The sequence below is a fragment of the Nycticebus coucang genome, chromosome 5 (genome assembly GCF_027406575.1).
Source record: "Nycticebus coucang isolate mNycCou1 chromosome 5, mNycCou1.pri, whole genome shotgun sequence".
NCBI classification, from domain to species: domain Eukaryota; kingdom Metazoa; phylum Chordata; class Mammalia; order Primates; family Lorisidae; genus Nycticebus; species Nycticebus coucang.
The window spans coordinates 58768197-58780858 of record NC_069784.1 but is presented as its reverse complement, the minus strand read 5'-3'; the positions used below and the strand labels follow the sequence as shown (position 1 = coordinate 58780858).

The 12662-nt window shown below is 49.8% G+C and overlaps 3 protein-coding genes across 4 annotated transcripts in view; 2 read left to right on the top strand and 1 right to left on the bottom strand.

Moving 5' to 3' along the window:
• The window catches only part of RAB13 (RAB13, member RAS oncogene family), a 17348-nt gene extending 16148 nt beyond the window's left edge, over window positions 1-1200 (top strand). The window contains exons 8-10 of one of the 2 annotated variants that reach the window (XR_008380257.1): window positions 138-664; window positions 910-947; window positions 1118-1200. The gene's annotated coding sequence lies outside the window, so the exon portion shown is untranslated. Of the gene's footprint in view, window positions 1-137; window positions 665-826; window positions 948-1117 lie in introns of both variants that reach the window. The other variant, XR_008380256.1, reaches the window with a different exon arrangement.
• JTB (jumping translocation breakpoint) lies at window positions 628-4955 on the top strand. The gene is made up of 5 exons (XM_053592508.1): window positions 628-763; window positions 910-947; window positions 1118-1200; window positions 2299-2378; window positions 4634-4955. The coding sequence occupies exons 1-5, from the start codon at window positions 681-683 to the stop codon at window positions 4788-4790; spliced, it is 441 nt and encodes a 146-aa protein (XP_053448483.1). The 5' UTR covers window positions 628-680; the 3' UTR covers window positions 4791-4955.
• On the bottom strand, window positions 4955-12662 carry CREB3L4 (cAMP responsive element binding protein 3 like 4). The gene is made up of 9 exons (XM_053592513.1): window positions 12489-12662; window positions 11825-12047; window positions 11552-11667; window positions 6918-7010; window positions 6686-6792; window positions 6506-6574; window positions 6305-6389; window positions 5641-5737; window positions 4955-5487 (listed from the first exon to the last, which is right to left on the bottom strand). Exons 1-9 carry the CDS (start codon window positions 12660-12662, stop codon window positions 5306-5308), a joined length of 1146 nt encoding a protein of 381 aa, XP_053448488.1. The 3' UTR covers window positions 4955-5305.

The window sequence follows — 12662 nt, the reverse complement described above, 5'->3', positions numbered from 1 at the left end:
ACCGCGTCATGTGGCCCGCGGGCCGTAGTTTGAAGACCCCTGGCTAAACCTTAATGGTGAATCCCAGGCATTTAAAGAGGAAGCAAAGTCTTGAGAGAGCGACGTATTGTTCCTTTTTACACTTTACTGTTTACCAGGTCTGTAACGGACAAATGGGTGACAGCCCAGGGAGCAGCGAACCGAGAATCTAGCAATCCTCGGCGGCCGCAGTTTCCTGGATTCTCTCGAAGAGTACCAGGACCACAATGCAATGAGGCGCCAGGCCAATTCTCAGAGAGCAGCGGGCGAGGCGCCGCGGAGCGCCAAGACTACAAGCCCCAGCGGACGCCGACGGGCCGCTTCGGGCCTGCGCCCCAGGATCCTCCGCGGCAAGATGGCCGCGTCGGGGGCGGAGACTGAGGTGGGAAAGTGGTAGGCCAGTGGGTCCTCGCCGGCCTTTCTTCCTGTACCTGCGGGTTCCGCGGAAGTAATGCGCGTCGGTAGCGAACAAATGCACATAGCCTTTTCTCGCTCTGGACAAGAGGACGTTCAGATAGAGCCTGTGCCCTAGAGGCAACCCCGGCGAGCGCGACCCGGGAACCTCCGGAAGGGCTGGACAGTAAGGGCGGCCTCTGAGCTCTGACAGGCGCGAGGCCACACGAGCAGGTCCCCTCTATTCGGACGGGTGAGACTAGCGCTCCATGCCTGCGGGCGCGGGGAGGCGTGGCCTCCCTCTAGGCCGCCACCTCTGTTGGCTGCTCTGCGCTTTCTCCTTCAAACTCGGGTAAGGAGGGGCTGAAGGGAGGGAAAAGGAGGGCACCGGAGAACCGGATCATCTCCACCTCAGATTGGGGAGACCTTGTCCACGGACAGCAGAGGTGTCCTGCTTTCTAGAATCTGACTTTTGCCTCTTTCTCCCACCCGCTGCAGCCAAGTAGAGGCTTCAGAGCCAGAGGAGAAACTGTCAGGTGGGTGACTGTCTCGGAACCTGACACCCCCATGTACTAAGAGCACAGGTGGAAAAGGGCGGCCCCACATGGAATGAAGGCAAATGCTGTGCTGGGAAGTTGGATGGGCAGAACCTTTTAGAGAAATGTTTTCTGAATGTTCTGGGGTTGGCATTTCTTTCCACTTTTAGTAAGCACTTCGAATTTGCCGTGCTGGCTGGTGGAAGAGTTTGTGGTGGCAGAAGAGTGTGCTCCATGTTCTAATTTCCGGACTGTGAGTATGCTTTATCTCCACTTATTCTCACATCTAAGCAGTCCCCAAGTCTTATTAAGTGAGCCTTTGCATTGTGTTTTCTTCCTTCTGCTTATGGTCCCAGTGTATTCCAAATCTGCACTTCTCTTCCAAAAATGTGCCTCTCCTTTTTAAACAAGTTAATGGCAGTATTCAGCTAATAAACATGTTTTGTTCATTTTTATTCATTCATTCAGAGACAGAGTCTCTCTGTCGCCCTGGGTAGAGTGTGCTACCTCAAACTCTTGGGCTCATGCGATCCTCTTGCCTCTGTGTCCTGAATAGCTGGGACTACAGGCACCTGCCAAGATGCCTGGCTAGTTTTTTTTCTATTTTCAGTACAGATAGTCTCACTCTTGCTCAGCTGGTCTCAAATTCATGAACTCAAGCAGTCCACCGGCCTTGGCCTCCCAGAGTGGTAGGATTTCAGGGGTGAACTACTTACACTGGGTGGTGCCTGTGGCTCAGTGAGTAGGGTGCCGGCACCATATACTGAGGGTGATGGGTTCAAACCTGGCCTCGGCCACACTGTAACAAAAAATAGCCAGGCATTGTGGCAGGCCCCGGTAGTCCCAGCTACTCTGGAGGCTGAGGCAAGAGAATTGCCTAAGCCCAGGAGTTGGAGGTTGCTGTGAGCTGTGACGCCACGGCACTCTACCAAGGGTGACAAAGTGAGACTCTGTCTCTAAAAAAAAAAACCACAGTGAGACCTTGTCTTTACTAAAGATTAAAAAATTAACTGAGCATTGTGGCAGATGTCAGTAGTCCTAGCTACTCGGGAGGTAGGAGGATCACTTGAACCCAACAGTTTGAGGTTGCTGTTAGGTATGAAGATGCCATGGCATTCTACCAGGGCAACAGAGTGAGACTTCTTTCTCAGAAAAAAATAAAGTGTTCTTCCAACACATGCTACTATTCATGTAACCACCATGTCCATGTCCACCATCTGAATCAGAACTCTTCATTAGCTGTTACCTGCCAACTCTGAGCCATACTTGGGCTCCTGTCCCTTCTGAATATCAGCTTTCTATTTCTCCTATTGCTCCTTCCTAACATGTATTTTGGTCCATCTCTCGGCAGAAAACCACCCCTGAGTGTGGTTCCACAGGGTATGTAGAGAAAATCACATGCAGCTCATCTAAGAGGAATGAGTTCAAAAGGTGAGTGCCATCTGTCTCTTCTGAGATCACCTACTTTGGTCCTATGACTTTATTTATTTAAATTAATTGTTTTTTTTAGAGACAGAGTCTCAGTCGCCCTGGGGTTGAATGCCACGGCGTCATACCTCACAGCAATCTTAAACTCTTCTTTTTTGACACAAAGCCTCAAGCTGTCTCCTTGGGTAGAGTGCTGTGGCATCACAGCTCACAGCAACCTCCAACTCCTGGGCTCAAGCAATTCTCCTGCCTCTGTCTCCCACGTAGCTGGGACTACAGGCGCCCACCACAACACCTGGCTATTTTTTAGTTGCAGCCATCGTTGTTGTTTGGCAGGCTCGGGCTGGATTTGACCCTGCCAGTTCAGGTGTATGTGGCTGGCACCTTAGCCGTTTGAGCCACAAGCGCCGAGCCGCAACCTTAAACTCTTGAGCTCAAGTGATTCTCTTGCCTCAGCCTCCGAGTAGCTGGGACTACAAACACCCACCACAATGCCTGGCTATTTTTCAGAGATAGGGTCTCGTTCTTGCTCAAACTTAAACTTGCTTAAACTCTTGAGCTCAAGCAATCCACCCACCTTAGCCTCCCAGAGTGCTGGTATTACAGGCATGAGCCACCACACCCAGCCCATCTCTATGACTTTAGACAGATCAGTGGTTCTCAACCTTTCTAATGCCGCAAACCTTTAATACACTCCAAAAAGGTTGCAACCCACAGGTTGAGAACCACAGCGATAGACGGTCCCACCTCTTCCTCCAAGTCTAGGGGTAGCTTGGTATATTGGAAAGAAGAGGGGGTTTGTAGCCAAATTCCTTGAACCCAAGTCCCAGCTCTGCTCTTAATACTATGTTATTGGTCATATTTTCTCATCAGTAAATATTGGTTAATATTAGCTTTGCTTATCTCACCAGAGGATAAATTAAATGATGTGTTTAATATTAAACATATCAGGAGCCTGACTCTAGGCCAGGCACAATGGGTCAAACCTATAGTCCTGGCACTTTGAGAGGCTTAGGTGGGAGATTACTTGAGGCCAAGAGTTCAAGACCAGCTTGGGCAACATAGCAAGACCCCATCTCTAAAGAGAAAAAAAGTTTGTTTTTGAGATGGAGTCTCACTTTATCGTCCTCACTAGAGTGCCATGGCATCATGGCTCATAACAAACTCTTGGGCTCAAGTGATTCTCTTGCTTTAGGCTCTTGAGTAGCTGGAACTACAAGGTTCCACCACAACACTCAGCTATTTTTTATTTTTTTATTTTTTGAGACAGAGTGTTACTCTGTGTCCTGGCATTGAGTACTGTGGTGTCATAGCTCCCAGCAACCTCAAACTCTTGGGCTCAAGTGATTCTCTTGCCTCAGCCTCCTAAGTAGCTGGGACTACAGGTGCCTGCCACAGTGCCCAGCCATTTTTTTTGTGTGTGTGTGTTTTTTGGCCGGGGCTGGGTTTGAACCCGCCACCTCCGGCATATGGGACGGGCACCCTACTCGTTGAGCCATAGGCGCCGCCCAGCCATTTTTTTAGAGATGGGATCTTGCTCTTGTTTAGGCTGGTCTCAAATCCGCCTCAGCCTCCCAGAGTGCTGGGTTTACAGGTGGGAGATACTGCGCCCAGCCAAGAAAATACTTTTTTTGGGGGGGGGCGGCGCCTATGGCTTAGTGAGTAGGGCGCCCGCCCCATATGCCTAGGGTGGTGGGTTCGAGCCCAGTCCCGGCCAAACTGCAACAACAATAAAATAGTCGGGCGTTGTGGCGGGCGCCTGTAGTCCCAGCTGCTCAGGAGGCTGAGGCAAGAGAATCACATAAGCCTAAGAGCTGGAGGTTGCTGTGAGCCGTGTGACGCCACGGCACTCTACTGAGGGCAGTAAAGTGAAACTCTGTCTCTACAAAAAAAAAACAACTTTTTTTTTTTTTTGGAGACAGTTTCACTATGTTGGCTCTTCTTCAAGACCAGCCTGAAGAAGAGTGAGACCCTGTTTCTAAAAATAGCCAGGCTTTGTGGTGGGCTCCTGTAGTCCCAGCTACTCAAAAGGCTGAGGCAAGAGGATCACTGAGCCCAAGAGTTTGAATTTGCTGTGAGCTGTGACGCTAAGGCACTCTATGGAGGGCAACAAAGTGAGACTTTGTCTCAAAAAAAATAATAAAAAGAAGGCTGGCTTTTCCTTTTGGATATATCTTGGTTAGGCTGAAGTAGAAGGGAGATCAGAGGGAGAACCTGTCTGGTCTTCCCTGGATATAATTGTTCCTTTCTGCCCTTAGCTGCCGTTCAGCTCTGATGGAACAACACTTATTCTGGAAGTTTGAAGGGGCTATCGTGGGTGTGGCCTTGGTCTTTGCTTGTCTTGTCATCATTCGTCAGCGACAGTTGGACAGGAAGGCCCTCGAAAAGGTCCGGAAGCAAATCGAATCCATATAGCTACATTCTACCCTTTCGTCTTGGATCTCAGAGACCCTATCTCTGATGGAGAAAGTGAGATGGACTGATTTGCACCCTTGGTTCTTGGGAGCCTTGTGGTGGTGTCCCCTTCTCCCATATTCCTCTTTCAGATCATTAATGAGTGAATAAAAAGAGTAAAATAGTTTCCTTCTCTAGTACAATTTGGATCAGGAAGTCATGGGGATAGAGAGAAAACAGGGTGGCAGCTACCTCTTGCCCTTATTCTACCTATTTAAAACTTCTGGGATACAATTTTAACTAAAAAGTTTATTTTTCAATCAAAACTTGTTTTTCCTCAGCCCTATCCCCAAAGAAGACATAAAATCACAGTCATAAAACTATTTCAGATGCCCTGTCACATTGGCAGACATGATTCTGGCCTCTGAGAGCAGAGTCACCTAAGTGGGAATCCCCGGGAGAAATAGAGCCCTTGGGAAGCCCTGGAGTCCTCTTTGTGACTTGGCAGTAAGTAGCCAGGATGTCTCTGTCCAAGCTTACATCTCATCTGCATGCAGCACCGTTCTGATATGCCCTCTAGGTCCTGTCTTTCCTCTGAGCTTCTCAAGCAGTGTCTTTGTTGAGCCATTTGTATTCTTGGCTCCAGGTGGCTCCCCTACCATTTGAGTCTCTAGATTTTCTGTTATGTCCTGGTGGGTCAGGATATTTCTGGAAATCACTGGGAAGTGAAAGGAGAAAGGTTAGTAGTAGAGCACTCCCGTGAGTGGGGAACCCTAGACAGGACAAGACCTCCCTTCTACTTCTTGACTACCTTGGAGAACAGAGCCCCTGCTTGCTTACCAGAGGTCCTGCCCTGCCCTTACTAGCTCACCTCTGTGAGGCTGGTAATCTTCAGGCCCAACTTCTGGTAGACCCTGAAAAGGGCTGAAGCTGGGCAGGATGATGAGAGCCAGGGAAAAAAGAAGGATCTGGGAGGAAGCAAGAGGACAACACATGGGCTGTGGAGATAATAGAAAAAGGGAATGTAGAGCAGGGTAAAAGGGCATTTGGGATTATCAGGTAGGAGAAGAAAGATGTGAGGCCGAGTGTGGTGACTCACGCCTGTAATCCTAGCACTCTGGGAGGTTGAGGGTGGATTGTTTGGGCTCACAAGTGCCTGAGCCAGAGTGAGACCCCATTTCTAAAAAAAAAACGGGCGTTGTGGCAGGTGCCTGTAGTCCCAGCTACTTTGGAGCCTGAGGCAAGAGAATCGCTGGAGCCCAATAGTTTGAGGTTGCTGTGAGCTGTGACGCCATGGCACTCTACTGTGGATGACTATCTCAAAAAAAGAAGCGAATGGGCGGTGCCTGTGGCTCAAGGAATAGGGCACCAGCCCCATATACCAGAGGTGGCGGGTTCAAACCAGGCCCTGGCAAAAAACTGCAAAAAAAAAAAAAAAGAAGAGAAGATAGATGTGGCTGAGTAGGAGAGCATCAGGATGGAAGGTGGTAGAAGGTAGTGGAGATGAAGGTAGGTGGGAAGTAGACTAATAGTACCAAAACACAAGTACTGGTCTGGGCAGCTTTGTTGGAGGTTTGAGCAACAAGTGTCTGCAGCTGGTGGAGTTGAGCCAGCAAGGAGCTGAGAAAGGAGGAAAAAGGAGTTAGTATCTTCTGGGAACCAGGACCCAAGAATGGTGGCCATGTGTGCTGCACCCTTCCCACTCCATGGGGAATACATGCTGTACTTTCACTCACATGTTGTGCCTCTCCAGCTCTTGGATTTTTTTCTGTAGTTCCTGGTTCTGTGCAGAACAGGCTGCCACCCTAGGGAACATGGAGAGGTAGGACAAGGCTCAGCAATCTGAGTCCCTTACCCTACCTGCCTTGGTGAGGAAGGGGGTCCCTAGGAAGTCAGAAATGTGACCTCAAACATACCTGACCTCTAGCCCATTGATGTACTTTTTCTTCCGCCACCGACTGTCCTGAGCTGACTGCTTGTTACGAATTTTCCTCCTGACCTTCTTGAGGACCGTCTCCTCTGCCTAGAGTCCCAAGGTGTGTCAGTCCTGGACCCTTAAACTTCCCCAACCCTTCCCCTGGAATGCTGGCTCCTAGACACCATCGGGGAGCTCCTGGATTGGGATACCCTTAGGGGAAGTGTGTTAACCTTGGTGAGAGGCAAGTGAGAGGGCAGAGAAACCCCCTCCTGCCCCAGTAGACGCTTCTCCTCATCTGTCAGGAACAGGGTTTGACAGGGCAGCTGAGGGGCAGGTTGGGCAGGAGAAAATAAGAAGGGAATGAGAGGGTCATCTCATTTCCAGCACCTAGGCTGTTCTCCCTACATGCTTCTGAAGAGGGTTTGCTGTTTGCACTGGGGAGTAACTCCAACCTTGAGGTGAAGTGGGGGCAGAAACCTTAACTCAGACAGGAACTGGATCAAATCAGAGGGACCCGGTAAGGCTGAGAAGGGAGAAAGATGATAGTTTTGTCACATCCTTCACTCAGAGACTTAGGACCTTGGTCCTATGAGCAAACTAAGGAAGGATGGGTAGCTGCTGGTCACCCACAGGGAGATCCCTGGGGCAGTGGCCTATTCTTGTCAGACGGAGGCTCAGCTCCCTCAGACAAGGAGCTCCCCAAGGATAGCCAGACTTGTCATACCAAGTCACTGCAGAGTACTGAGAGAGTAAATAGTCTCTGTGGTTAAGCTGAGCCCATCAGCCAAGTAACTTGCCTTTTTCACCAGTATTTTTCTTTTTTTTTTTGAGACAGTCTCACTTTGTCATCCTTAGTAGAGTGCTGTGATGTCACAGCTCACAGCAACCTCCAACTCCTGGGCTTAGGTAATTCTCTTGCCTCAGCCTCCCAAGTAGCTGGGACTACAGGCGCTCGCCAGAACGCCCGGCTATTTTTTTGTTGCAGTTTGGCTGGGGCAGCGTTCGAACCTGCCACCCTCAGTATATGGGGCTGGCGCCCTACCCACTGAGTTATAGGCACCACCCAACAGTATTTTTGAAAGATTTATGCTTTACCTTGTGACTTAAGAATTTGCTAAGTTAGGCCAGACACAGTGGCTCATGCCTGTAATCCTAGCACTCTGGGAGGCTGAGGCGACCAGCCTGAGCAAGAACAAGATCCCATCTCTACTAAAAACAGAAAAACTAGGGCAGCAGGCAGCGCCTGTGGCTCAGTCAGTAAGGCGCCAGCCCCATATACCGAGGGTGACGGGTTCAAACCCAGCCCCAGCCAAACTGCAACCAAAAAATAGCCAGGCACTGTGGCGGGCACCTGTAGTCCCAGCTACTTGGGAGGCTGAGGCAAGAGAATCGCTTAAGCCCGGGAGTTGGAGGTTGCTGTGAGCTGTGAGGCCATGGCACTCTACAGAGGGCCATAAAGTGAGACTCTGTCTCTACAAAAAAAAAAAAACTAGGGCAGCACTGTGGCTCAGTGGGTAGGGCTCCAGCCCCATATGCTGGAGGTGGTGGGTTCAAACCCAGGCCTGGCCAAAAACTACCAAAAATAAATAAATAAATAAATAAATAAATAAAATAATAATAGCCGGGCATTGTGGTGCACGGCTATAGTCCTAGCTAATGGGGAGGCTGAGGCGGGAAGATCACTTCAGTCCAAGAGTGTGAGTTTGCTACGAGCTACTATGCTGGGTGCTCTATCCAGGGCAATAGAGTGAGACTCTGTCTCCAAAGAAAAACAAACAATACTGACAACAATGGTTCTTTTTTGGTTTTTGATTTTTTTTTTAGACAGAGTCTTATTCTGTCACTCTTGGTAGAGTGCTATAAGGGTCATAGTTCACAGCAACCTCAAACTCCTGGGTTTAAGCAATTTTCTTGCCTCAGCCTCCCAAGTAGCTAGGACTACAGGCACCTGCCACAACACCCAGCTACTTTTTTTTTTTTTTTTTTGAGACAAGGGTCTCACTGTGTCACCCTTAGTAGAGTGCTATGGCATCACAGCTCACAGCAACCTGAAACTCTTGGGCTTAAGCGATTCTCTTGCCTCAGCCTCCCAAGTAGCTAAGACTACAGGTGCCCACCACAATGCCCAGTTATTTTTTGTTGCAGTTCTCATTGTTGTTTAGGCGCAGGCTGGATTCAAACCCGCCAGCCTTGGTGTATGTGGCTAGTGCCAAGTGACTATTTTTATTTTTATTTATTTATTTTTTTAGATACAGAATCTCACTTTATCGCCCTTGTAGAGTGCCATGGCGTCACAGCTCACAGCAACCTCCAATCCTAGGCTTAGGCGATTCTCTTGCCTTAGCCTCCCGAGTAGCTGGGACTACAGGCGCCCACCACAACACCTGGCTATATTTTGTTGCAGTTTGGGCGGGAACGAGTTCAAACCTGCCACCCTCAATATATGGGGCTGGCGCCCCATCCACTGAGCCACAGGCACTGCCCCCACCTGGCTATTTTTAGAGTTGAGGTCTTGCTGTTGCTCTGGCTGGTCTCAAACCTGTGAGCTCAGGTGATCTACATGTTTCAGCTTCCCACAGTACTAGGATTACAGGCATGAGCCACTGTGCCTAGCCTCTGACACAATGTTTTTATAAAGAACAACAACAACAAAAAAATTTACTTTGGCTTTTGGCTAAACCATTTTCTATCTTCCCTTTTTTTTAAGACGAGAGTCTCACTTTATTGCCCTCAGTAGAGTGCTGTGGCATCACAGCTCCCAGCAACCTCCAACTCCTGGGCTTGGGCAATTCTCTTGCCTCGGCCTCCTGAGCAGCTGGGACTACAGGCGCCTGGCACAACACCAGGCTATTTTTTTTATTGCAGTTGGCCAGGGTCGGGTTTGAACCCACCATCCTCAGTATACGGGGCTGATGCCCTACCCACTGAGCCACAGGCACCACCAGGAAGCATTAGACTTTTTCTTTTCTTTTTTTTTTTGAGACATTGTCTTACTTTGTTGCCCCTGGTAGAGTCAAGTGGTGTCACAGCTCACAGCAAACTCAGACTCCTGGGCACAAGCAATTCTCTTGCCTCAGCCTCCCGAGTAGCTGGGACTACAGGCACTTTCCATGCCACATTGCGTGGCTATTTTTTCTAGAGGTGGAGTCTCAGTCTAGCTCAGGTGATACACCTGCCTCAGCCTCCCAAAGTGCTGGGATTACAGGTGTAAGCCACTGTGCCTGCCCCCCCCCCTTTTTTTTTGAGACAGAGTCTCCTCTGTTGCCCTGGCTAAAGTGCTATGCCATGGCATCAGCCTAGCTCACAGCAATCTCAAACTCCTAGACTCAAGGACTCCCTGTCTCAGCCTCCAGAGGAGGTGGGACTACAACCACATACCAAGACATGCCCTGCTAATTTTTGTATTTGTAGTAGAGATAGGGTCTCAATCTTGCTCAGGCTGGTTTCAAACTCCTGACCTCAAGCAATCCTCCCTCCTTGGCCTTCCAGAATGCTAGAATTATAGGCATGAGCCACCACACCTAGCCAGCATTAAACTTTTTCCTCAGCCCAAGATTCTAAAATGCTTGGCTTGGCCTCTGGTCTCAGCTTCAAAACAGATTTGAAGAGAGGCTAACACCTGTCCCTGCCTTTTGGGCACAAGGAGTATTTTCCAGGGTGAAGTTCCTCACTGTAGGACTCTGCCCAGCCAGCTTGGAAAATCCATCTAATGTAATACTATGCTGCACTGTAGCCTCGCCCATGTTTCCTACAAGGCAAGTGTTTTCAATGGGGGGAGGGACTGCTGTGATTGCTTCTCTTCCTTCACCCTGTACCCAGTAACCAGTTGGAATCCCAGGTGGCCTGTTCTATTTCCATGTCCTGACCCAAGGCTAAGAAATAGCTCTGGCTAAACATACAGTGCACACAAGGTCTAGGCTTTCTCCTGAGGCCTATCCCCAGAATGTACCTTCTCTTTAACTGAGTCACCACCACCTTACTCCCAAGGGATCTCTCTCCCTTGTCCTTTATTTTTTTTGGAGACAGAATCTCATTTTATCACCCTTGTTAGAGAGCTATGACATCATAGCTCGCAGCAACCTCAAACTCTTGGGCTCAAGTGATTCTCTTGCCTAAGCCTCCTACGTAGCTGGGACTACAGGTGCCCACCACAACCACAATGCTTCTGATTATTATTATTTTTTTTTTTTTTTGAGACAGAGTCTTACTTTGTCTACCCTTGGTAGAGTGCTGTGGCGTCACAGCTCACAGCAACCTCCAGCTCTTGGGCTTAGGTGATTCTCTTGCCTCAGCCTCCAGAGTAGCTGGGACTACAGACGCCCACCACAACACCTGGCTATTTTTTTGTTGCAGTTTGGCCAGGGCCGGGTTTGAACCCACCACCCTCGGTATACGGGGTCAACGCCACAGGCGCTGCCCTTTATTTTTATTTGTTTTTTGAGACAGGGTCTCATTGAGTCGCTCCCTGGTAGAATGCTGTGGCATCACAGCTCACAGCAATCTCAAACTCTTGGGCTTAAACGATTCTCTTGCCTCAGACTCCCAAGTAGTGGGACTACAGGTGCCTGCCACAATACCCAGCTTGGTTGTAGTAGTCATTGTTTGGCAGGCCCTGGGCTCGAACCCACCAGCTCCAGTGTATGTGGCTGGCGCCCTAGCCGCTTGAGCTACAGGTGCCAAGCCTCCTTTCCTGCTCTTAAAATTGTTCATATCTCCTTGGTCTTCAAGCCCAATGCCACAAGAACTGGGGCAAAGATAAGAGTTCATCATCAATTTCCCCTGCTCACATTTCCTTTGCTGCCATCTGTGTGACTGAGTATGTGTCTGTCAGGAAGCATTGGTTCTGGCTGATACCAAGACTCACCAGGGGTGCAGGAGGCACTGGGGCTATAGTGCGTGTGAGGATGTGCGTGTGAGCATCAAAGGGCAGCTCATTGACCATGCAGACATCAGGCACCACAAATGAGGGGCTCCACTGATCTGAGAGAGATAAAAGTGGCTGGGAGAAAGGGGATGCAGGGTATACCCAGACAGCAGTGGGGGCTGGGTAGTGGCACAGGTTAGGGGAAACCCCTTATGCCCCATGGCTAGAGCTGGACCAAAGTGCCATTGTTCACTTCCCACAAAGAACACTGACCTAGCTGGATGGAGATGAGCCCTACATTCAGCCCACCTTCCCCTTGCATCCTCTTCAGGGCCCCTGCCTCATAGACAACCTCATAGAGGGCAGAGGAACTGTCTGGATGGCCAGGGTCCTCAGAGATGGCACTGTCACTGCCAGGAGATGCTTCTGAGCAGTACACCTCATTGGGATCAATGAAAAACTTCAGGAAATCTTCCGGTTCACTTTCTTGAAGGCCCTGTAATAGGAGAGGGAAAAATTTTTTTTTTTGTAGAGACAGAGTCTCATTTTATGGCCCTCGGTAGAGTGCCGTGGCCTCACACAGCTCACAGCAACCTCCAACTCCTGGGCTTAAGCGATTCTCTTGCCTCAGCCTCCCGAGTAGCTGGGACTACAGGCACCCGCCACAACGCCCGGCTATTTTTTGGTTGCAGTTTGGCCGGGGCCGGGTTTGAACCCGCCACCCTCGGTATATGGGGCCGGCGCCTTACCGACTGAGCCACAGGCACCGCCTGGAGAGGGAAAAATTTTGACATCAGACCTAGATCCTTGATGCTTCAATTTCAACCCTTGCTTTTCTTGGCCATGGAGATATACTCATGTCTACTTTGGGGGTCTCTATTTTCAGGCCTTTCTCCAACTGAAGCCTTTAACACCCTCCCCATCCCATTCCTCACACATAACCACAGCCCCCACTGGACTCCAAGCCTTCCAGCCCTGGTTCTTGTAGCCTAGTCCCTGGGGTCTCTAGAGCGGGACAGTGGAGTCCCAGCTCCAGAAAGGATCCTGTTGAGAAGATATCTTCTGGGAGCTCCAGCCATGAGTCCAGCAGGTTAGGGGTTTGGAGGTCCAT

Excerpts from the sequence above, each read along its gene's own strand:
- JTB (XM_053592508.1), top strand. The coding sequence starts at position 681 with ATGCCTGCGGGCGCGGGGAGGCGTGGCCTCCCTCTAGGCCGCCACCTC. Across the intron at positions 948-1,117 it reads GCCAGAGGAGAAACTGTCAG|TAAGCACTTCGAATTTGCCG; the intron begins GTGGGTGACTGT and ends TTCCACTTTTAG. Across the intron at positions 2,379-4,633 it reads AAGAGGAATGAGTTCAAAAG|CTGCCGTTCAGCTCTGATGG; the intron begins GTGAGTGCCATC and ends TTCTGCCCTTAG.
- CREB3L4 (XM_053592513.1), bottom strand. The coding sequence starts at position 12,662 with ATGGACCTCCAAACCCCTAACCTGCTGGACTCATGGCTGGAGCTCCCA. Across the intron at positions 7,011-11,551 it reads CAGTGCCTCCTGCACCCCTG|CTGCCCTGTCAAACCCTGTT; the intron begins GTGAGTCTTGGT and ends CCTGCCCCTCAG. Across the intron at positions 6,390-6,505 it reads GAGCTGGAGAGGCACAACAT|CTCCTTGCTGGCTCAACTCC; the intron begins GTGAGTGAAAGT and ends CTCCTTTCTCAG.